The sequence below is a fragment of the Arvicanthis niloticus genome, chromosome 4 (genome assembly GCF_011762505.2).
Source record: "Arvicanthis niloticus isolate mArvNil1 chromosome 4, mArvNil1.pat.X, whole genome shotgun sequence".
Classification (NCBI taxonomy): Eukaryota; Metazoa; Chordata; class Mammalia; order Rodentia; family Muridae; genus Arvicanthis; species Arvicanthis niloticus.
In genome coordinates this window covers 14,404,335-14,429,478 of record NC_047661.1, presented here as the reverse complement: position 1 = coordinate 14,429,478, position 25,144 = coordinate 14,404,335, and the positions used below count along the sequence as shown (strand labels likewise).

General features: G+C 44.1%; 1 protein-coding gene across 4 annotated transcripts in view; it reads right to left on the bottom strand.

Moving 5' to 3' along the window:
* Positions 1–25,144, bottom strand: part of Tnik (TRAF2 and NCK interacting kinase) — a 399,376-nt gene that overhangs the window by 96,002 nt on the left and 278,230 nt on the right. For all 4 annotated transcript variants that reach the window (XM_034499583.2, XM_034499581.2, XM_034499582.2 and 1 more), the window contains exons 8-11: positions 16,714–16,768; positions 14,810–14,888; positions 6,803–6,978; positions 2,201–2,267 (exon numbers count right to left, since the gene is read on the bottom strand). In XM_034499583.2, coding sequence (XP_034355474.1) covers positions 2,201–2,267; positions 6,803–6,978; positions 14,810–14,888; positions 16,714–16,768 — 377 coding nt within the window. The remainder of the gene's footprint in view (positions 1–2,200; positions 2,268–6,802; positions 6,979–14,809; positions 14,889–16,713; positions 16,769–25,144) is intronic.

Here is a 25,144-nt window from a genome sequence, read left to right as displayed (position 1 = left end):
CCCTGTGGGCTCAGTCTCAGCCTCATAGGGTGGCTTAGCAAGGGTGGAGCTTGTCAGGTTTGAGTTGGCCTAACAGTGGTTCTCAGCCTTCGAATGCTGGGACCCTTTCATACAGTTCCCTATGTTGGTGTTGTGGTGACCCTCCCAACCATAAAACTATTTCATTGCTACTTCATAACTGTAATTTTGCTATTTATAATATTCACTATTATGAATCCTCATGTATCTGATATGTGGGACCTGATATGTGACCCCCCAAAGGAGTAGAGACCCACAGGATGAGAACCTCTGGCTTAAAGAGAGAACAGAGGCTGGAGAGACTGCATAGTCAGTGAAGCATTTGTCTTACAAGTGGGAGGGGTCAATGTGTTTTCCAGAATTCATGTAAAAACAGCTGGGTGTGGTAGCAAATGCTCGTAATCTTAGTGCTAGAAGGGAGAGACAGAAGGATCCTCAGAGCTTACTGGCCAGCTGGCCTAGCCAATCAGGGAGTGCCACGTCAGTAAGAGAGCTTGTTTCCAAATACAAAATTGCACTCGTCAGTACTTTTGTAGACTTGTTTCATGGTGCTCTGTTTTGACATTTTTTGTCTTACTAGCCTTGTGTTTGTATATTTTATTTTCTGATCTTGTGCTTTTACGTTTGTTTTGCATGTGTGTGTTTCTTGAGCTCCTTTCTTTTTATTCTGGTTTGTTCATTGTTGAGGGGGGCTGGGTATGGAGTTGGGTAGATGGGAAGGAACTAGAAGGAGTTGGAGGAGAGGAAACTGATCAGAATATAATGTATAAACATTTGTTTTCAATAAAAATACATGTATATAATTTTATATAATAAAAAAAACAAGATAGTCCTTGGTGGCTAATAACTGAGGTTGTCTTTTAACTTCTATGCTGGTTAGTTATTGTCAACTTGTCACAAATTAGGGTCACCTGGGAAGAGAGCCTCAGCTGAAAAACCGACACTAATAGATTGACCACTAGGCATATCTGTGGGGAATTAACACCCACAATGTGCAGTTGGTCCTGGATTGTGTAAGAAAGCAGACTGAGCAAGCCCTAGGGAGCAAGCCAGTAACCAACATTTCTCCATGGTCTCCACTTCAGGTCCCGCCTCCAGGTTTCTACTCTGACTTCCCTGTATGATGGACTATACAAGCTACAAGACAGAATAAACTCTTCCCCAAGTTGCTTTTGGTGAGTGTTTTTTTATCTCAGCAACAATGCAGCAAACTAGGGCAGCTTTCACATGTGCTACCCACACACATCAACACACACACACACACAAAGAAAGAAAAGAAGGAAAAGGAAGAAAGGAAGAAAGGGAGGGGGACAGAAATATGTTATTTAGCTTATTTCTGCAGCTAAATAAATGGTCCCCCCACAGAACAGGACATTCTGTGTCAGTGATACAATTGGTCTTCACATTGCAATATGAGGGTTGATAATACCTTGGATGGCCGGAGGGCACGGACCCATAATGTCCAGCGAATTTTCTGCATGTCCCTTTCCTCCACAATTAGCAGTGGGATGACCAGAGCTGCTGTCCACCAAGAGAAATCTTAGCACCACAAGCACTGCTCTCAGTTACCCATGGATACAAATGGGAAGGAAGAAAGCTGGCCTCAAAACCAAGCAGTTCTCTCAATGTGGCGTCAGTGGTAATTAAGGAGCACTGGGTTCCAGAGGGACAACAGGGTGGCATGAATGTTTCTCTCATGGTTCAAATCTAGAGAATAATTTGATTTTTCTAGAATTACCTCCTCCAGGATTGGTCCGTGAAATATCAAGGCACAAGGCAGGGACTGTGGCCATCAGAAAGGGCTTGTCAGAGGGACTACATGCCGAGCCGAATGACTGCAATCTGAAATGTCACTTAGCTCTCCCCAGAGTTGCAATTTTAAATATTTCCAGTGCTACATTAGCCATATAATTGCTTTCCACCCCCACCCCCTCTAGATCTATGTGTGAGAGGAAACAGGGTCACGAATACGGGCCATACATCTTGGGGAACAAGATAAAGAATATGCTGATTTCAACATTTTTAAAAAGAGTCTGACTAGGGAAAATTCCACACATTAGTGAGTGTGTATGTGGGTGATACATTAAACCCTGGTACATTCTTAAAAACAGACCGATAAATCAAAAGGAGAGTGCATTTTGAGCAAGCCCGGTCCAGTATGTGGAAGCCTCCTTCCTCATACCTGGGCTCCCCAGAGTCGTTCTCTTCCTCTTCTTCCTCACTTCCGCTGTATTCATACTCAGTCTCATCTGGAGAGAGAGCACAGAATGTCAGTGTAGGACAGTGTTTCTCAAACTGTGGGTCGCGACCCCTTTGTGGAAGTAAGTAACCCTAGGACACTTACAAGACACAGATATTTATATTACGATTGACAACAGTAGCAAAATTACAGTTATGAAGCAGCAACGAGATAATTTTATGATTAGGGGTCAGCACAACACAAGGAACTGTATTAATGGGTCACAGCAGCAAGAAGGTTGAGAACCACTGGTGTAGATGATGGTGTTGCTGCCCAGAGAAGACCCCAACCCCTTTAATAACTTCCATGAGCCACAGAACCAAACTGTGGTCAATGGACCACAGTGTAGCAGCAATCCCATAAGACAATGGAGCTGAAATTCTCATTGCCTACTGACACTGATGCTGCGCTGACACCATGGAGCAATGCATGACTCACCTGTCTGTGGCAGTGCTGGTGTGAGCCAGCACATGATAGTGCACTACATAGAAGCATGCACAATATGGATACTTGATAATAACACATGATCTCTATATATATACTGGCCTATACCAAAGGCTTAGAACATGTGATATGCAGATATACAGGCAGCCCTAAGTTTAATCCCACTTCTGTGTGTGTGTGTGTATGACTGACTCACAAGGAACATTCATTTAATTCAGTAAAATAATAAACAAGGTAATGTGTATTAAGACTGAATCTTTGATTAGTCACAATCAAAATACAATGAGCAAGACATACGTGAGTGCCACTTCCATGGCTATAAAAAAGAAACAAGTGTTTGGAAGGCATCACACATGTAAACAACTAGGGTTAGATATTTTAGATTTGTTATCTCACTTATGATAATAATCCTCGAAAATAAGGGAGGTAGTCGGATTACAAACGAGTAATGCCTTCATATTAAGAAAAAGTTCAATCTGGGATGCATATTTAGAATTCAATATTGGACTGTTTCAGTGTGAAAACCAGCGTCTCCTCAACAGAAGGCATTGAGAAGTGAGAGTGGGGAGCAGCTACCCACCCCCACCCCTCGCTCAGAATGGGGAGGTAGCAGTGGTGGAGCACTGGGATGGTGATGTGCTGGGTCTTGGAAAGCCAGGGGCCCTTCTGCTGGCAGCAGCTGGAAGACACAGGAAATGACAGTGCAAACAATTTGCCCGCATGTGATGCTGGCAGTGTCACAAGCTCAAGAAACGCGAGTCCTGAGACGAGATGCTAGGTGTCAGGGGAGCAGATGGTAAGACCAAGATGCCTAAGGTACAGTGACTCTCGGATCCTTAAATGAGCTGTGCTGAGAACTTTTCTGTAGATGATGAGAAGTCCTTAGAGAATCTTTGAAGTAGAAGGAGATGCCACAAGACTGTCCCTTTTCCCTTACAGCTGTGAGTTATTAATTACCACCTGAAGACATTTGTGTAGCCCTTCAACAGGACTGAAATTGCAATTTTGCTGTTTAACACTAGGAGGCAGTATCCACACCAGAAAACGCCCAGATTGGCTAACCACCTGTATTTTGATATTAGAGAATAAAGGAAGCCTAAGTGTGATGAGGCCAGGTGCATTTTGTAAAATCACAAGTGAGCCTCAGTTTAGATGAGCATGAACCCCTCAGGCTACCTCTTTATAACTAATGTTCTCTGCAAATGCAAAGACTCTGCAGTAAAGTATCCATAACTCATACTAAAACAATGCACTCTCAAAATGGAAGAACAGAGAGTTCAAGATACCATGCAAAAGTTTTACCCTATGAAGGCCATTGTTGTGAATGAAAGAAGCACAGAAAGATTCAAAGTGCTTTGATTTTTCTGAAGAACTTTAACTTGTCAGTCTCCTTGATGTTAATATTTTACCAGAACTCAGCTTGATTGTGTTTGTACTACAGGATTAAGTTAATAGGTGTCAATATATCTTAAGAAAAAATATCAGGTCAAAAATCATAACATATTTAAAAAAATAAAACTCTTTTTTTTTTTTGCAAAGATGTAATGAAAAGGGGGGGTGTTTAGGGGAGGGAGGCTGGAGAGGTGGCTCCATGGTTAAGAGCACCTTCTAGAGTACCAGGATTGATTACCAGTGCCCACATGGAACCTCACAACCATCTATAACTCTAGTTCCAGGGGATCTGAAGCCTTTTTTTTAGCCTCTGTGGTTACCATACACACAACTGTTGCACATACATACATGAAGGCAGAACACTCATACATACAAATGAAATATATAATTATGTATATGATATGTATATATGTATATATGTATATATGTATACATGTATACGTGTATATGTATATATATATATAAATTTAAAAAAGAAATATCTTTCTTCTATCTATCTATCTATCTATCTATCTATCTATCTATCTATCTATCTATCTCTTAATGTGAGAGGCCTGAAGAGATGGCTATGCAGTTAAGAATATGTGCTGCACTTACAGAGGACCTGGATTTAGTTCCCAGCACCTACACTGGATGGCTCATAACCACTCATAACTCCAGTTCCAGGACATCTGATGCCCTCTTCTGGCCTCCAAACACATCAGCAGATGGTACTCACAAACTCATGCAGAGGTAGACACATCCACACACATAACAAAATAAATCAATAGATATTTAAGCCAAAATAGCAACCCTCCTTCCTTCCACTTAGACATAGCTCTTGCATGTACTTATTAATGAGAACCCTGCTCTTTCACACTATGGAGAATGAGAATATTAAAAGTAGCCTTTTTGTCATCATGGCATGACAATTTCTATGTTACATTTCAGTATCTGTAGCTCCCAAATTTGAAAACAATGTAAAACACAAATTTTCCCAATTTTTATTCATGGGTCATGAGTCCTCAGAAAGTCCCCTTGAATAGTTGCAAAAAGTGATGGATCAATAAAGAACAAACTAAGAGTAGGTATCGATGTTTAACTATGTGTCAGATACAGTATTAAGCATTTTATATATATTATCTTTAGCATTTGCAATGATGCCAGGCAAGAAGCTCTATTGTTGTTGTTCGTAGCCCTAATTTAGGGATGAGAAAACTGGGGTAGATTTCACATAATTTGTAAGGGTTACAGTTAGAAAATGAACCCAGAATATGAACCTTAAAGCAGTCATAACATTTAACCTGTTCAGTATGCCTGTAGTATAATAAAATTCCCCTTTAAAGAAGTGGGTATTTAATGGTTGTATATTTGACATACCGCTCTCATGCACTATTTTAAACATGCCTCCACAGAGTGGTCCAAAACCACAATAACAAAGAGCAGTTGAAAGTCAGAGATTTCCTAGCTCTTTGGGACCTCATGAATATCTTATCCCTGTCTGCTAACAACTGGGGATGGAGGCCTCATAACCTCCCATTTCTGACTGTCTGCTAACTGGATTCTTTGGGAGTCCTTGAAACTGGCAGATAAAGAAGGGACCCTCTGTTGGAAGGGTCACTGCAGATACTTCCTCCTTCCTTAGTCTGCTGCTGCTGTTACCTGTCCATCCAGTTTCTTTACCACCTGGCTCCAAGCCTCAGCTCACACAAGTTATTGTTGTGTTATTACAAAAATCAAAGAAATAAAACACACATGGGTGACTTCCTCCTGTGTTGTCTGCTTCCTTCCACTGCCAGGGGGGGAGGTGTTGGAGAGTGAAGCAAGGAAAAGCATAGAAGGCCACTCTAGTCTGGTCTGCTCTGTTCTCGTCACCACAGTCTCAATGGCTATCACTCTATGCTGAAACTGCCTTTCACTCCTACAGTCGCCTGCTCCCCCCCCCCCCCAGTGAGTTCCTGTCCTTCCTAATCCTCCTTTTCATGCCCCAACTTTCCCTTCCTCCCCACCTTATGCTCAGCTGGCCATAAGCCCTGCAGCAGACACGCAAGCTTTCACTTAACTCGGAAACAAGTAGGATCGTAAGCCTCCATTCCTTGGCTCTGTGCTTAGGCACGGTCCCAATGTGTCACATCTGTGCTCCTGTGCTTTCCATGACACAGGGAAGACTGTACAGGAGAGGAATATGTGCATCTATAAAATGAGGAAGTGCATTCTGGGGACCTTCAGCTCAAACTCTGTTTCCACGCTGCTAGCTTGGCAACCCAGTGGTCTTTTTGTATTACTAATGCTGTAAGAAATTATTTTCTGACTTCTAAGTAACAGAATCAAGTCTTGGAGCACAGAAACACAAATGCTGAAGACTGTCAGTACAGGGAAATGCCAGCTAGATGATGTCTTTAGGTTGTCTGACACGTGTAGATGTCACTCTTTGGAACATTATGAATATTCATCTGAATTAAGAGAAGTCACTTGTCGTTTAAAGTGCTTCACAGTGTCACTCATCATGGCTTTGTTTGGTGCCTAAAAGAAGAAATATGGCTCACAGGTCAAATTTTTCCATGGAGATTTGCCATTACTTTCCACTAACACCCAAGGCTCTGACCTAACAGGCAGATTTCACACGAATAATGCAGCCTATGAGAAATCTCCTGTCACCTCCAAATACATCAAGAGCCCACAGCGAGCTGCCTTTTGTTTCTTTCTCTGAAATACAAATGTGCAACTAACCTTTTTCTCCTCGCTTCTTCTTTGTTCGATCAATGTGGTCCTTCAGCTGGATGCGGACCTGCCTCTCATTAGGTTGGTCTCGTATGAATGGGTGCTTCATCAACTGTTCTGTGGCTGGCCGCTGGCTGTGATTCTTTACCAAGCAGCTCTCAATAAATGACTGGAATTTTTTTGACCTGCCAGACAAAAGAGATGAATTCACTGATAGAACGCTAACATAAAAGAAAAACAAATACATCTTTTGAAATGTGACCTGAGAGAGAGAGAGAGAGAGAGAGAGAGAGAGAGAGAGAGAGAAAGGTCCACTTGATGAGTGTAGGGAAATCAACCAATCACAGATCACCTCTTGGTATATCAGTACGATGAAGTTCAAAGGTGTCATCACCATCAACATGGGCACAAGGTAACATACGGTAGTTATGGGAACACACATGGGAACGTTTTCACACAGGAGCACAACCTTACAAGAGAGAAATGACTTGTGAAGGCAAGAAGACAGGCAAGGGCCCTGGACTGAGGGAACTGGGGGTTTACAGACTCGGGAGAACAAAATTCTCAGTGTGAAAAGGGCGACTCAGAGGGTATGGAGTCTGTCAACATCAGCAGAGAGTGGGAGAACTATAAGCCGGGAGACTAAAGTGAGCAGCCTGCATCAGGCAGAAGACATCAGCCAGAGTGTGGAGAACCGAGGAAGGAAGGGCCAGGGGGTGCTTTGCAGGAATGAACAAGATTCTCATATGATAAAGAGAACACAGATGGAACAATTCTGTTTGTTTGTTTTGAGACAGGGTTTCTCTGTGTAGCCCTGGCTGTCCTGGAACTCTGTTTGGCCCCGGGCAGCCTTGAACTCAGAGATCTGCCTGCCTCTGCCTCCGAAGTACTGGGATTAAAAGTATGCACCACCACACCTGGCTGGTCCAAATATTTAAACAGCAGCTTTTAAGTTGCTTCTGAATTCTGTTTTTCAGTTGATGAGAGAAGGATGTTTGAGTCTTTTGGTCACCAGCCTAAGGACTTGGACGTTTAACTGTGGCATTCTAGTTCATATCCATAATTAATCCCCGTCCCCAAAGACCCAATTTCCTTCTAGATAAACTCTATGCTGAAGAGGTCTGGAAGCTGGGAAGCCCTGGAGGCAAATACCCCAGCAGCCAGAGCAGGCAAGGCTACAATGCCACAATGCAGCAGCAGTGTGGACTTTAGCCTGGATTTATTGATATAGCATGTGTGTTCTTGCTGAAAGTTACAAGGAGTTATCCAGATTCAGAAGTAATTAACTTCCCAGTGTGCCTTTCCAAGGCCGTCCATGGACAGCTCAGTGATTCTCCCCCAAGATCTCAGTGGAACCCCAGACAACTAAGCACCTTGCCTACTCAGAAGGGAGCCACTTTTTGCTCTCTGTGGCCCTCTTGTGGCTGCACTATGGATTCACCCCTTCCCCCAAAAGGAAGGCTTTCTCAAGTTCCCTAACAGGAAGATTTCCCAGAAATGTACATATTTCAGGCTCGAGAAGTATCTTCTTCACATCCAATACCATGGGTGGCATGTCTTCCAGCATCCAAGAGAGGGGTGGGGAGAATACTCAGCAGGTAAGGTCACTCATGTACAAATCTGACAACCCAGGTTCAACCCCAGACCCAAATCAGAAGCCTGTTCGGAGAGTGAGCATCTGTTATTCTAGTCCCCTGGAGTAAGACTTAAGGGAAGTCTCCTGGAAGCTCAGGGACCAGCCATCTTGGAGTAGATAGCAAGGCAGAAGCATCAAGAGAGACACTGCATCAACAAGATGAAAGGAGAGAAGCAACGCCTGAAAGTTGTCCCTTGACCTCTACGTATGCACTGTAACATGTGCTTGCCTGCGCACACACACACACACACACACACACACACACACACACACACACAGAGAGAGAGAGAGAGAAACAGACACACAAACACAGACACACACAGAGAATAAATGTTTAATGTACATTGTATATGTATATAAAATAATACAAGAGAGAGAGACAGATACATGCATACACACACACGTGCATGCACACATGCATGCACACATGCACATACACACACAGAATACATATAAGCTATTTTTTTGCTTCTGCCCACACCAAAGCAATTTCTTATCTTATTTCATGCTTTTCAAGTAATAAAATTTTTTCCTTTATTTTTAAACTATGTATGAGCTTCTAAAGTGTCTTGCATAGATCTAAAATCAATGCAGCATCCTTACCTACTGCCCCTCCCCCAGATGAATTAGGGTTGGCTATGTCATAGACTATAAATAATGACGACAGAGCAATGCACCTGCTTGTGACTTCCTGCAGCCCGAGCTCTGTGCCTTCCTTCCTGGAAGTGTTCCGCGGTGTCATGTCAGGAAAAGCCCAAGTCCTGCTCATGTCATGAGCACACTACCTGTTCTATGTGTTTGCTGAATGGATGGATAGATGCACACATGGAAGTGCCTGGCAATAGCTGTGGTCTGCCTGTATTCAATTTCCATAACTACCTGGGCTTGTAAGGAACAGAAAGGGAGATCTGGCTCAGTGGATAAAGTACCTGCTGGGAAAGCATGGGGACTTGAATTTGAACCTCTAGCATGCATGCATATAGGTATCATGTCAGTGTGCCTTTAGAATCTCTGTGGTTGGAATGGAAGACAGGACAGGCAGATCCTCATAGCTAACTGACCAGCTAGTGTATGTAGCCTATCTGTAAGTTTCAGGCTCAGTAAGAGACAACAATCTCAAAACATGAGGCAAAGAGTGAGAGATGCAGTCACCCAACATTGAATTTAGGCTTCCACATAAGTGTGCACAAATGTGCATGTGTCTGTGCCCACATACAGGGCACATATGCACAAGTGCGCGTACACACACACACACACACACACACACACACACACACACACACACGAGAGAGAGAGAGAGAGAGGGAGAGAGAGAGAGAGAGAGAGAGAGAGAGATTGATTGAAAGGAGTAGTTTGATTTTCTTTCCCATATCAATCAAATAAAAATAAAATAGTGAAAAAAGAGAGACTCATCTAAGGAATGAACTGGAAACCACATGACAGGAACCTCAAACCTGTCATAAGACAGCGGCAAATCTGGCAAACTCCATGGGCTGCTCTGGGCAGGAAAATCAGGATCAAAACCATGAAAACAAGACCAACTTAAGACAGAGCTATAAAATATTCACAAGGAATGAAACAGGCAGGCATTCTCTCGCTCACTGGCGGCTAGGAGGAAGTGCTTGTTTTATTATTGTAAAGTGCATCACTATTAATTAGAGGGTGATAAATAAAAGCAATCACATCCAGTTTGAAAAATGAGATCCAGACCTCAATAGACTGTGCATTCGTTTTTCAAACACTGACATGAAAAACAAAACAACCAAAAGGAAAAAAAAAAAGCCAGAAAACCCTCCAGCTGTTCAGGCAGACCAGTGCTCCAGTAGTGCTGCATTAAAAGAACCAGCTATGAAAGCTTTCCTCTCAGAGCTCTGCTGGAGGGAAGGACCTCTGTCCAAAGGACAGAGATAAGGTACAGAGCTTGTGATGTGTCTATATCTTTTTTATAGGCATCATTTGAAGAGAAAACATTGCTCACTTCAAACACATCCTCAAGCCTAGTGTGTTGGCACATTCCTGTAATCTTGGCAACTTGGAAGGTTGAGGCAGGAGGATCACCATGAGTTTGAAGCTATAGGCTATATAGTGAATTTGGGGACAACCTGGACTACATAGCGGTACCCCATCTCCATCAAAAATGACCCAAAACCAGAATTCCCATGTCTTTAAAGAAGTGTTCACTTAGTTTCTAAGTTGCTGTGACCAAGGAATCAATATGTTTAATTGCACAATTAATTACAAGCAAAAGTATTTCACAGAAGTTGAACCCCTGTTTTCTCAGTATTTCAGTGGGTTCAAAGTAAATTTATGGTACGGCTGATAACTTAGCTTTGTCTCTTAGAATACAAAAACATAACAACTTCCAGGAAGGTTATCATTATAACCCATGTTTGATGCCCACAGACTGAGGGGCGACAGAGTCACCTTGGTTACATGCTGAAGTCAGTTACATTGGACATTGTGATCAGGAGGGATGGATGCTTTCGGTAGACATCATATCCATACAGGATATGATTTTGAAAATCTCTGTTAGTTCTCACAGCTACCCACTTTCTCTGCCTTGGGCTTCATCACTTGTGTGGTTCTGGGTAAATGACTTCTTTTTTGTGCCCATTTCCCTGACTGCAAATATAGATGTCCAGAGTACATACATTAAAACACTGCTGTATCAATTAAACAAGTTAATTCCTTAAAAATGCCTCTTGAAATTAGTGCTGACCTGACTATGGGGACAACTGAACATTCTCTAACCATCACTGGATTCAAAGAAGAGAAAACTCCTATGGATTGTGACATGGAAGCCACATATTGATCCCCTATACCTTTCTTGAATAAAATGGGGACCACTGAGTACTGTTCAGTGGCAGGGTTTGAATGATGACTTGATCATTGTGAGAATATCACAGAACCTATCTACTCAAGCTGCGATGGCTGCAGAGGCACCAGGTGGTCCAGTCTTATGGCATCACTGTCATACATGGAGTCCATTGCTAATCCAAATTCTGTTATATAGCAGGCGACTGCACAGCATTTTTAAGGGAACTGCTGTAGATGCATTTGGGGAAGCTGATCAGAAAAGGCTAATTTTAAAAACTCATGTTCCAGTTTGGGTTTGGATTTTGATGAAGTGTAGAGTCACAGTGCAAACTAGACAATTCAGTGTATCTCAAGTAATTTGTGACACCTACTTTATATCATTATTTTATTTGTAACACACACACACACACACACACACACACACACACACACACACACACACAAACACACACCCCTACAGCCCTACAGTCCTACCTTTGTCTATCTCAAAAGTAAGGTGCCCGACAGCAGGCACGGAGCTCTAAAAAACAGTCAGTGTTAGGGATAGGGTGTGTACTGGCTAGATTTTTTGTTAACTTGACATAATCCAGGGTCATATAGGGAAACCTGTCTGTCACTGAGAAAATGCCTTTATGAGACTGGCTTTTAGGCAAAAGTCTGTGGGGGCATTCCTTGATTAAGATCTATGTGGAAGGACCCAGCTCACTGCGGGCCCTGAGGACGTATAGCAAGAGGTAAGGCAATGTGCAGCAGTGAGATTCTCTTCAAGGAGCCCTGAAAGCCATTGCATAGTGCTGTGAAGTGAAGCCTCATTTGCAAAGGAGAACTCAGTATATTAGATTATGTCAGGACTATGGGATGCCCACTGAGGAATGTTGCAGGCATGGAGTGGAGCCATTCTAAGAGAGGCCACGTGTGCTGTGGGCAGAGAAGGAGAGGCACACCTGGCAGAGACCAGATGACACCAACAGGAGCCTTAGATGCTTGGCGCAAAACCTCAGGATTTTGTGTTTCCCCTGCTAAGCTCAGGCCTTGCAGTCTCCGTATCCCTCTCGGAAGGAGAATGTTTATTTTGTGCTATTGCGTATTGAAAATATGTGAGCTGGGTTTTAATTTTACAGGTTTTACAGTTAAGAGATACCTTGAGTATCACAAAGCTTCTAAGCAACTGAGTATCAAACTGTTAAGATTTAGGTGATTCATGTAGAGGAAGTAAAAGCACTTTGCATCATGAGATGATCACGTGCCTTTGAGGCTCAGAGGTGGAGCTTTATAGTTTAAAGTGGTGTTTTTTGAGGGTCAAGTTGACAAGGAGTGGACATGTGATGGCTAATCTTCATTTCCAGGTAGAGTGGGTTTAGAATTACCTAAGAGACACACCTGGGAGTATGCTAGGAAGCGAATGACCAGGTAACAGGTTTTACTGAGGCGAGAAGGTCTAACTCCCATGCACACAGCATCATGCAGGGCTTGGAGTCTCTGGATAAAAAGGAAGGCGTATGAAATCAGCTGAATGTCAGCATTCCCCTCTCTCTCTGTTCTTGATTGTGTGCATAGTGTGACCCCTCCTTAGTTCCTCTGCCATGATGGGCTGTATCCCTTCTTTAATTGTGAGCTAAAGGAAATCATCCTCTCTGAACCTGATCTTGTCAGGTATTTGTCACAGGAATGATAAAGTGATCAATGTAGCCCATGAGACGGCACATGCCTGTGGATGGCCAGCTTGTTCCTCTGTGGAAAAGCTTAAAATACCTCCCTGGAGCAATGAGGGAGAGGAGGGGACGGGAAGTGAGGCCCGTGGTAGACAGTACCCCCCACCCCCAGAAGCTTGGCACATTACAAGGAGAAATCTGGCAGGCAGCAGCCTTTGCAGAGTCAATGTTGCTTCCAGGGGAAGGAACGGAGCTGGCTCCTCTCTCCGGGAGTCGGATCCAGGGAGGAAAGGAGAGAGAGAGATCTCAGGAGAGTGAGGAGGAGCCCTCCTGTGCTCTGTCACCACATGCTATATGGTGCCCAATGAAAGGCTGTTGCTGGGGAGAGAACATGCCTTTCTCTTACCACAGTGACCCTCTGAGAGGAAGCAGAGCAGGGAAGGCTTTGCCTCCAGGTTACCAATAGCAACTCACGCTCCCCTTGTAGGTCTGGCAACTTAGAGACTGTCATTGCTTGTGGCTTTTCTGTTTCCTTCCTCTCTGTGTGTGCCTTTCCTCTGTTGAGCCAGGATTGCCATGTCATTACCAGCTGATTGGTACTAATTAAGTTTGCTCTATGTGGTAGGTGGTGTCTGTGGGTGGGAAACAGGAGGATGCCAGTCAAGGGCCTGAGCCTTAAGTCATTGGAAAAGGGACAAACAACTTGTTCCCTTTTAGTTGAACTACCCAGGGCTTGTGCCTATTGAAAAAAAAAAAAATCACAGGAGGTCACAGGCTTGTAGGGACTGACTCCAATGCCAAAGGACCCAGAGATGTAAGAATGTATTAGGCGGCCATGCCACTTCTGCAGCAGGGGAGGGAGGAAGCATTGGATTTTTATAACAGAATAACAAGGTATAAATACCACAATATAAGTACACACCGGAGTGACGGGAGACACTTGGCATATCCGGAGGACTCCATTTCCAAGCCTCACCTGGTGGCTCACAGTCTGCATCCCTATCTAACCCCACTCGCAGGGAGTAGATATAGTGGCTCTCTTTAGAACAAGTCACCTTTTTGTCAGGATAAGCTTATTAAGAACAAAGGTTATACTGCTGTCCCCAAATAGAAAGCCAGCATGCTCTGTCACAAAAAGAAAGGGACTGAAAAAAGCCACAAAGAAGCACCATTGCCCATGCCAGAAACATCCCACGGACCATTAGCAGGTCTGTGTGGGTGCGCAGGGAACTGCTGTCTTGAGGAATAGAATGGGCTGACTCTAAATCATCACCTTTTCTGAAGAAATGTGCCGTGCAGCCAGGCGAGCACACCCCTGCAGTCATAAATCACATCATTTTTGTGCCGTTACTCGGGCTCCATTTTGGCTAATAGCTCCTTGCCTTGAGGATAGGGTTAACAAGCTGTGGTACAGACAGCAGGTAACAAAGCTGCAAGTCCAAGATGAATGGTGGCATACAGAATGTCACCTACCAAGCTGTGGCATGCATTTTTACAAATATCTAGCCAGAAGGACCTAGGGATCAGAGGTAATTCAAAAGAAGATCTCAGAGAGGCTGGGTGGACGGCTCCATTATTACAGTGCTTGTCATTCAAGCAGGAGGACCTGAGTTTAGAGCGCTAGCACTTATATAGAAAGCTAGGTGTGCTAGCATGTGCCTGTAATCCTGTGGAGATTGAGACAGGAGGATAACTGGGGTTCAGGTATAATAAAACCCTTTGTCTATAAAAGGTGGAAAAGCAACCATAAAAAGATAACGGAAGGCAACCTAAGGCATCTACATACAAGCACACGCATGTGCACCTGCAGACACATGTTCACACATACAAACAAAAATGAAAGACAAGTAAAAAGAGAGACCACAGAAAGCTTCGCCCTCAGATCTGAAAAGCACTGAGGGGCAAACTTACCACTTCTTAGACTTGAGGCGAGGTGCGGGGTTCCGTGGGATGAGGAAGAGGGCTCTCATGGGATGCATGTCACAGAGGGCTGTGGGAGACCGAAAACAAACACCAGATTCAGAGGTCTCCCATACTACCATCTTGGCTGTACACAAAGTATGCACATGTCCATAAGGCTCTTGGGAGCAAGGGATCAGCATCTCAAAGCTAACTGGCAGACAATTAAAGAGCTGATGTCTAATTAGATGGGTCTCATAAAACACACATTGACATTCCTCAGGGGCACACCTTTACTTCATAAGGAAAACAAGTCAAAGGATCAACAACTAGCCATCTGTCATTCAAAATAAACACCATCACATGACAGCTGTGATTGGTGTGGCTAACGTAATTTTTCTTTTTAACAAAAGCCTAAGGCACAATGTAAGTGGTATCTGAACTTCCAAAGTCAGTGTCTTCCCCACTGGAGGCTCACAAAGACACTGCTAAGTATGCAAATTTTTAGGCTCTTCAGTCCCATGCCAGAACACCATTCTGTTTCCAAATGTCCCTGGTACCTTTTCAGGATGCAAGACGTGCTTTGTTTTTAAATCCTCTGGCCCCAGGATGATGGGAGAATGAAGTCAGCTTATAGACATGATGTAATCTTTTATCATGGACACACTCTATATTCTTATTTCAATCAACATATCTTATTAGTTTACTTTCTAACAGTGAGGATACAGGTTCCACCCCCCACCTCCTTTTCTTCTGTACCAAGATTGAGAATATATGTTGCCTCAATGCCAGAAGATTCTGTGGGTAGAGTTTATTTTTAGTCTTGTCTGCCACTCGGGATGATAACACAGTTTTAAGACTGTGGTATCCGAATATTCTGAGTCACAAATGTCATTGTGAACAAAGAAAATTCTGTCAACAAACACTCCCAGTCAATCATGCTGCAGATGGATTCAAGGAATTTAAATCCTTGTGACAGCAGTGACGGGTCTATAGGAAGAGTCCTGAGTCTCAGAACTAATGGTCATAAGGGTGAAGGGCCTTTTCAGTCCTGGTCCTAGGAGAATCAGCTGAGCAGGTGTGACTGTGTGGGAAGCACAAGCAAGGACATAACTGGGGCCATTTCCTGTGTAAAGGGAGGTGCAAACATTGCCGGGCGGGGTGGGGGAGGGGGAAAGAAAGGTACACGACATCACTATGCTATGCAATCTTAGCCACAATGGTCCTGTAATCTGAGGCACAGTCAGCCTGGGTGCTCGAATCACAACTGCCTGCAAAGTGAATCCTGTCTGTCAGGAAAGGGTGTGCCTTGCTGTCTTTATTGTGGTTGGCAAGATGGGGAAAGGAAGGCTCAGTCAAGGGTGTCTGAGAGGTCCAGTCAAAGTTTCCCAGGCTACCACAGCAGCTCCCCGAGGTGTTTTTCAATGCTAACACAGAACTTGGGAAGCTTTCACGGGTTGCCAGCGTCTGGGACACAGCTCCAATAAGGGTACCGATATCTAAAGCTCTAAACACTTATATTTTCAGAAGAGGGGCAGTCTCCCGACTTGAGGGATTTGTGAAAGCTGTACCTGGGAATTCAGCTTTGGAGTTTTATACGAGGGAGCTGACCTTGCCTGTGGTGCATCTGTGTGAGGCACAGTACCTCCAGAATGAGCCACACAGTAAGTGGGTAAGACAAAAAGCTTCCCCCAGTGTACACTCTCTCCTTTCCTAGCAAAACACAGATCTGCACACTGATCTGCAATGAACAGATTCCTGGTTGATTTAAATTGTCTCTGCTTTCTAAATATGCCACATCAGACCCATGCCAGGCTCAGAGTAGCAGAAGTAGGCCAACCGCAGCCCTGGCAAGGAGCCCACAGGACCTGCAGAACCAACCAGCAGCAAATTTTCCCCCAGAGGAAGGAACTTACGGGGGGCACCTTCTGCCATCTCAATGGCGGTGATTCCCAAAGACCACAAGTCACTCTGCAAAACAAGAAAGCACAGATACACACATAAATTCAATCACGGACGACAATTTGGTTAAGCCTGGTAATTACTTCAGAACAGCCTGTGGGGAAGTCAATCCGTTGTCTTTACAAACCTATTTCTCCATCCGGCTGCAAAGCCAGAGGAGTCATGCTCACTTCTCACCCACATTTTTCTGGTGCCTGTCTGGCATACGGTATGTTTCCAATAAATGTATGAAAAGAAATAGAAGGTTTATAAAAGTTACTCTATTACTGACATTTATGTCAGTCAAACCATGTGAAATTCTGCTGTTTTCAATCTTTTTTTTTTTTTTTAAACACCTGTAAAGTAGTGGGTTTCATGCTGCTGTCAGAACATCTGCCTAGCATGGACCTCTCTCCTGGCTCTCATTCATCCCCTTCTTCCCCTTCCATAGTCCAAACAGTCCCCCTTTCTATTTTTCTGTCTTACATGCCGTTTTTTTTCTTTCAATGCTTTTATTGAGCTATAGTTTACGTAGTAAATGGCACGTGTATGAAGTATACCGTTTGATGAGCTAGGTCAACTCCTGCGACCCCACCATTACAGCAGCAAACATCACACTTCCAGAAGACCCCTACGAAGTTTCCCCCTTTCTTTCTTATCCCTCGTTCTACTGTCTAGGTGACTTATCCCCTTGTTACCTGTCACTGCAGATTGATTTCATCTTCCAAGTTTTATAGGAAAGGAATGTAACAGTAGGTACCTCTTGTGTCTGGTTCTCGTAACTTATCATAGAGTTATCGGAAGGCCCTCCTTCTTGTATCATATCTTGGCACTTCGTGCCCTCTTGCCTTTATAGTAGTACACTGAGTGATGTACTGGAGGTTGATCTTACTTGCTGGTAGGCATTTGGGGTGGGTCCAGGTTGAGCTATTCTCTAGGAAATGGTTGCATACCTTAGTGTCTGGGTCTTGGGTACAAGCTTTTATGTCACAGCAACATGTCCTTTACTGTGACAGGGTGAGGATGGGTGCACATGGACATTTTAGCGTGGGCAACCACGTGTTCCCCAATTTGTTTATAAACTGCCATGAAAGCAGATCTTTGAGTCCTAACCTGCTTTCCTAGGTTTGGATTGACTTCCAGGCTCTAATCTGAGTTTTCCAGCCCAGTGCTTCCCACTTCACAGGAAAGAATCTCCATGTGTAATAACAGGCATGTTTCCTCACACTCTGTCCAGGTGAGGTGATCTGTAAGTACAGCGTGCCTGGAGTTACCAAGACAAGAAGGAAACCAGCGAGACGAGCTCAGAAGGTTGTTCACTGTTCCGGCCTCTCAGTGGATGGGTAAGAAGACCTAATGTGTGCCTGGCTCACTGACCTGCACTCTGGCACCAGCAGCCACCACACTCTCAGCATCTTGGGAATTTCGTGCCCATTATTCACGATCCTCCCTGTAATCACACTCACATTATAGATATATCAAAATGAAATTTCCTTGATCTTCCCAAACAAACAAACATCAAGGACACAAGAAGTGGGGGGGTAGGGGGTGGTGGTCAAAAGGTGTGTAATTGGAAGGGAGCCATGGTATACATGCTGAGTCATTGCTAGAACTGAATTTCTCAGTAGACTGTGAATTGACAGCCAAGCCTGTTAAGTATTTGAGCCAGAGTTTCTTACAATATACAAAGGGATATTCAGGGCACCCGGGCTTTACAATGGAATGCAATCACTTTAGAGCTCATAGCAATGGAGTAAGACACTGTGCTTACATGCCAAGTCACAACAGTGCGAGGACTCAACTCTCCTCCTCTCTGTGCTCTCTTTCTGGATTTCTTCCAAAGTTCCATAGCACACATCCACACTAGTAGATGTACCTCCAAGCACATGACTGGTCCTTGTGTCTCCTGGCCTTGCTTAGTGAGCTCCAGGCTCACCTTTTACTATTGGCTCAGGAGTGCAACCCGACAAAGATGGGAATGCAGATCTCTAGTGTCTGGCTTTACAGATTGGCAGGGAAAGGTAGTTGCTTGGGAACATGCTGAGAACATCCAGTCACTTCCTGTGTGGGAGTGGCCAGGCACCAAATAGGGAGAAGAGCCTGGAAGCTGAGGGTCATCATCAAAGGTCCCTGAATGACTTGATAATACTCCACTGTCCTCAGGACTTGATAGTTCCTCTGGCAGTTTCCCCATAGCTCAGGACAGAGCGTTTATGCAGCATGAAGGAGTCAGGCTCTCAGCTGAGAGCTGACAGGGCAGGGGTGGACTGATGTGGCCTTCAGGCCCAGGGAGCTTTGAGCTGGTGTGACAGTTCACACATTTGAAAGGAAATGATGGCTCCAAGCTGAGAGGGCTCCAGTCAGGCTTTAGATAGGGAAAAAAATGCTCTGTGCAGTCAACCACACTTCTGTCTCTGAGCTTCTGTTTAAACTTCCCTACATGGAGGGAGAGGTGACAAAGAGGCCAGATCCCCAGGGATGTCCAAGTTGGCCCTTCCTGACTCTTCCCCTCCAAGAAGTCTGGATCCCAGTTCTTTCCTTCAGTTGTGCCAACCGATAGCTTTTCCCTCACGCTAGCCCCCTCACACCAGTGATTCCACTCACCACGCTCTCTGCTCTCTATTAACAGCATGCTGTGTTTCGTCATTACACCCTTTATCTCAACATGTACAAGCCTGGGATAGGAGGGGGCAGAAAGAGATAGCGAGGAGAGAGAGGGCGGGATACAGAGGGGACAAGATAAGGCCTTGTGTCATAGATCTTCGTTTTGTTGACTGAACAGTACTGGTTCAAAAAAAAAAAAAAAGAAGCAAATAGTTCAAGGTGTCTGCTGTCTTCACAGATCTCCATGCCCCAGATTACAGAGGAGCTAATCTCCATGTATTAAATGGAGCTGGCTCTCCCGATGCCTCGGCCATTTCTCCTTTAATTGTTATTACCATGCTAGGTCTTGAGTACTCATCTCTAAGTTAGTAACCCATAAATAACTGTTCCTGATTCTTCCTTTGTCCACGAGTGACTGAGGTGTTGGGAAAACAAAGGTGCTGGGATGTCCCAAGGTTCCCATTCCTAAGCTACAAAGCCAGCCTGAGCTTCCCAGAGGAAATGTAGGTTGGTAGAGAGAACAGGCTTTCAAAGCAGAGAGAGTCGGATTCAGTTCCAGGTTTCTAATTTAGTCAGTTGCAGAATGCTGCCCAGCTTAGCTTTTTCAATGGCACAGGAGGTGCCGGTGGCGTGCATGTTTTCAGGAACACTGCCTAGCACAAAATCTGGTGCACAGCAGGGCTCAAGCATATGGATTTTCTCCGCTCTCACGGCTGGGTGAGGCTTCCTTGGCCTGCCAGTTTGGTTGTCATGGTTTCCCTTCATGCAGTTGTGGCAGACACCATTTGTCGGTTAACCTGAAGGCACCTCTAACCTCACTCACACTGCTCCCCCATTTCAGAGTACCCCATAGCTGCTTTCCTGGCAGTCTAGCAGTGAGTTAGATTTGTGACCAGATCTACAGCCAATGAGACACACACAAACAGCACCGGGCGTGTGTGCTTTTCCCAAAATAGGGAGCTAACACAGCTGCTGTCTTACAAACTCCTTTCCACTTCTTAATGCCTTGAATAAAATCATGGCACCTGGAGCTACAACACCCATCTTGCAACCCGGGGGCAGCATGCCAACTACTGATGAACAATGCTGAGGAAGAAAGGTGGGAGGCAGAGCTTCTGAAGATACCCATGCTCCTCACATCAGCTCTGGACTGCATGATTCTAGATTTCCAATGATGAGGTAAGGGTGATTCCAGCCAAAGATACTTGAAAACTGTCATAGGTAAATGTGTATGTATATGTATGTATGTGTATGTTTGTGTGCGTGTATGCAGATATACATATGTATAAATATGTATGTGTATATGTGTAGACATGTGTGTGTGTGTGTGTGTGTGTGTGTGTGTGTGTACATTCACAGCCGTAGTAGAAGAAAACCATGAAAAGGTAGAGTTTGGCAACAGGGAAACTCCTAGAACCGTACCACAGGAAGCATGAGTGGTGAGTAAAGAAGAGATACCGCTGTTGGTCAGCCTTCTTTAAAAACAAAGACTAGCAGTTAAAACCAAAGGCTCCATCACACCATCCAAATTAGCTGTGCATCCTTGTGTAGTCACATGACCAGGCCAGTCACATGACTATTGCTTCCTGAAGTCTTTGTTTCACACTATTGTCAGGATCATCTTAGACTAGAGTTATACCATTTTCCAAGAGGAAATATTTGTGTTCTTAAATTCTTGGTCATATAAGCCGAAGGCTGCTTGTAAGCTCTGCCTAACTGCCTGTTGGAAGCTGTAAATGTCCCTGACAGGCCTGTTTAACCTTTAGATACATTATTGAATCCCAAAGACACTTCAGAACTTAATGGAGAAAGTGCTCCTGTTTCCACTGGCAAAATGATGACAGGAGATGAGCAGGGAGGAGGGAGGAGCAGGGAGGAGCAGGGAGGAGCAGGGAGGAGGGAGGAGCAGTAAGAGGGTGAGGAAGGCCTGAAGTTTCCTCCTGGCCATGGCGTGACTCATCCTGGCTGGAGCTGGGCAATTCATTATTTCAGCAGTCAGTGCTAGGCTGCCTGGCCGGCAGCATGATTAACAACGCATCCCTGTGCACATTATGAACAGAACACAGACAAATTCTAGTGCCTCTCAGAAGGCAGGCACAAGGTACAGCTTCCAGCTGGGGCCTGAGGACATCTGGCACACAGTATCTCGCACAAAACAAAAAGACATTCTTTCTGCACTGGGCTGCCCATCATGGCGGAAGAGAGGCATCACTAAAACTGCCACTCTAGATGACGAACTAGCCAGGAGACTGGCGTGCAGGGTTGATCTAAGAATTCAGTAGGTTGATATGCTCTAAGTGCCTAACATGACACCATGCACATAGCAGACATTTAACAAATAAGGTACAGAAGGACTCTCGGGGTCCGTTATTATCAACTAGCAGATTAGTCAGCATACCTGGGCTAGTAAGACGGCAATAAGCCTCATAGCCCAGAGGTTTAAGCAGGCCTAGCAGAGTCAGGAAGCTGAGAGGAAGCAGACAGGACATTGCCTGTCTCCCTGCATTTTTGTAGTCTCTCACTGTGGGCCGCTACTAGCAGAGTGTGGTCAGATGTCAGACGTGTGAACAGAAATGGGATGGCTCAAGTATCTCAAGGCAGGCACAGCTTGGTGGTCTAGACAGACAGACACTAGCTTGATAATGAGTATACACCACATGAAGGGGTCTACCATGCTTCCCAGCCATGAAAATAGTCTTCCATTTGGACATGCACATGTGGTTTGTCTATTGTTTTTAAATCATCTCAATAAAAAAGTCATATACATGTTTATGGTCCTTACAGAGATCTACTTTGACTAGTGGTAAGAGCATCAGAGAAGCAAGTTCTAGTTCAACAGGAGACAATGAGAGATGGATAACATCCACTGAGAGCTGGGTTATGTGAAACTGCTTGTTTACTTAGGTCAAAAAAAAAGCCATCAAAAATTAGGCTTTCTTGCTGTGTGTGAACATAAAGCTGCCCTATTCCATCTCTTAGCATATGTCAGACACTGTGTGATAGCTTTACAAATATTAACCCACTTTATGGAATTACAACATTGTGATAGATAATTGATCATTTACGTTTTGCACAGGCCCAGAGAAGTTCAATAGCTCCCTGGAGGTACTGCAAGGCATGGTCTGTTTTATAGTCATCTTGTCTGACTTCAAAGTATCAATCATCCTCACTCTTGTTTCAGATACTTACATGCTAGGTGGAGCCAGAGAGAGTCAGTGAGGATGTCCAGGCTGAGGCAGCCATCAATAACCCCCATTCCACAGAGAAAACAAAGGAAAGAGACCCCCTCCCATTCCTGTCACCTACACCTGATATCTGCCATAGAGGAAATTGGGAAGACTTATACTCCATGGGGTCAGTGTTGTGCCTGAAGGAAGTAGAGCAGCTGAGACAGCCAAGACAACCCCACCTGGTGGCACTACCTGCTGTCTGCATTGTTGGCTTCTGTCTAAGAGAATTTGGGAGGACGTATGTATGAAGCTCACAGGAACCAGAAACCAGGGACACAGGAACCAGGGCATGTCCACAAATGAGATTTCCACACTGCATGGCCAACCGATACAATGTGTTCTCAATGACACCTGCCTTCCAGTGAGTCTCCCACTACACAGTGCTCACCTGATTTCCAGTTGACCCCCTTGTTCAAAGGAACATTTGCACCCTGCCTGAATAAAGTCTGTGTCTGGGATACTGAAGAAGCTGAGCAGTTTCTTGGCAAGCAGGAGAAGCACCTGTACCTGCAGAGGAGCTGCCACTTCTGTGAGACCAGTCTCTTGATACAGTAGAGGTGAGAGGCACAGCATGCTATAGCAAAGGTCAGACTCCCGGGCAGGAACCCTCTAGGCATGGGGTGTGGGGATGAGGCATTTTCTTGGACTTACTTCTATTTCCTCACTAGCTTAACTATATGAGTAAATTCTATTGATGCAAAAACATTAAACAGGACAGAAGAAATAAGATCTAAGAATTCATCATTCAAGTGCTAGGAAGCCAAGCACTCTTATGAGTTCCAGGATAGTTGCAGATTGACGACTACCCCACTGTGTACATGCATGTGCAAGTGTGTGTTTGTGTGTGTGTTTGTGTGTGTGTTATGCATATGTGTGTGTGTGTATGTATATATGTACGTGTGTGTATGTATATATGTATGTGTGGTTATGCATATGTGTATGTATATGTATATATATGTGTGTGTGTGTGTGTGTGTGTGTGTTTCTACATCAGTTGAGTGGGAAAAAGACTATATTAAAAGGAAGATGCTTTGGTACTTACATTTGGGTACCAAACACACATGCTACTCTAACGACTCATTTCTCAAGTGGTGCACATTATTTCACTGGATAGAGAATTCTGTTTTTATTCAACCAATTCCAATGGATGTGGGCTTAGCCACAGAGAACTTTCTTTAGTGGGTATCTGTCGAGGTGATTACTTAGGACTATAAACTACCTGTCAGATTCCATCCTACTGAAATACAACCCACAGTAAGTTTTAAAAATACCAGTTTAAACAGCCTAGGAATTTTGAACAGTTTTATTAATTTCAAATCTCGAATGCTTATTATTGAATGGGAAAGCTTTCATTATTGCCCTGCATACTTATCAGGGAAATGAAACCTTTCCTTTTGCTTGAAGTGTTTTGACAGAATTTCTGAAAAATGAGAAAGGAAGGGCCCTCAGGGAAGCCAGCACACCAAGCAAATTCAATGCAGGCTCTTCTCCTAAGCATTCAGTGAGTTTTCCCCAGCACCCAGCAGATCCCACATGAAACCAGACTAAAATGAAAACTCCGTCTCTTCAAACTCCTTTCCATAGATGTCCTTAGAATATTCAGTTACTTTGACTTTCAAAAGAAACTTCTGAACTGAATGACTGATGGCTTAGCCATTAAGAGTAGGCACTGTTCTATAGAACACCTAAGTTCAGTTCTGAGCACCCCCATTGCATGGCTCACAACCACCTGCAACTCTAGCTCAGAAAGATCTGACACCCTCCTGTGGCTTCCAAAAGCATCTGCAATCACACACACACACACACACACACACACACACACACACACACACACAATTAGAAAGAAATCTTTAAAAGGGGAATTTGGAAACATAGGAACTTCTACCAGTCTTTAAAAGCATCTCAAAAACTAAACCAAATAACAGTCAATCAATAATAATAAATGATAAATCATATAATGAAACCAAACTATGGTCTTCATCTTCATTTTAAAGCCAGCACATTCATGGTGAAGCTTACAGAAAGAATGCAGTGGTGTTCAGAGTATTGACTATTCAATTAACACCACCTGAAAATGCTGGAAGGACACATTTATTCTATGTGAGAGTTCAACGTTCAACATGTTGAAGTCATTGCTGAGCCTGGGATTCCTGTGGCTCAAATGGACTATCTCCCCACCCCTCACAGACCAAATCCTGGAGCCTTATAGGTTTCTGGTGAATGCTCTACTAGGAAATGGTTTATCCAGAGCAAGCTCAGCTATCACACACACACACACACACACACACACACACACACACACACGAGTGGGAATTCAAGAAGTACACACACAGAGTGATTGATTAGATTGTTCCAAAGTCAACTTGGTGTCAAGTAGTCCCCTGGTGAGGGACTACATTCCTGGGTACAGGGTAAGATACAGTAATGGGGAGGTTATAAAGATCTCTGTCTTCTCTGATTTTGAGTAAAAATTCTAAGTGGTCAAAATAAATCCTCTATGATTTCCCAGTATTCCTTTCTGCTTTATCTTTTTCATCTACTCTTCAGACAAGCTTCTTTTCCCCTTGACAGG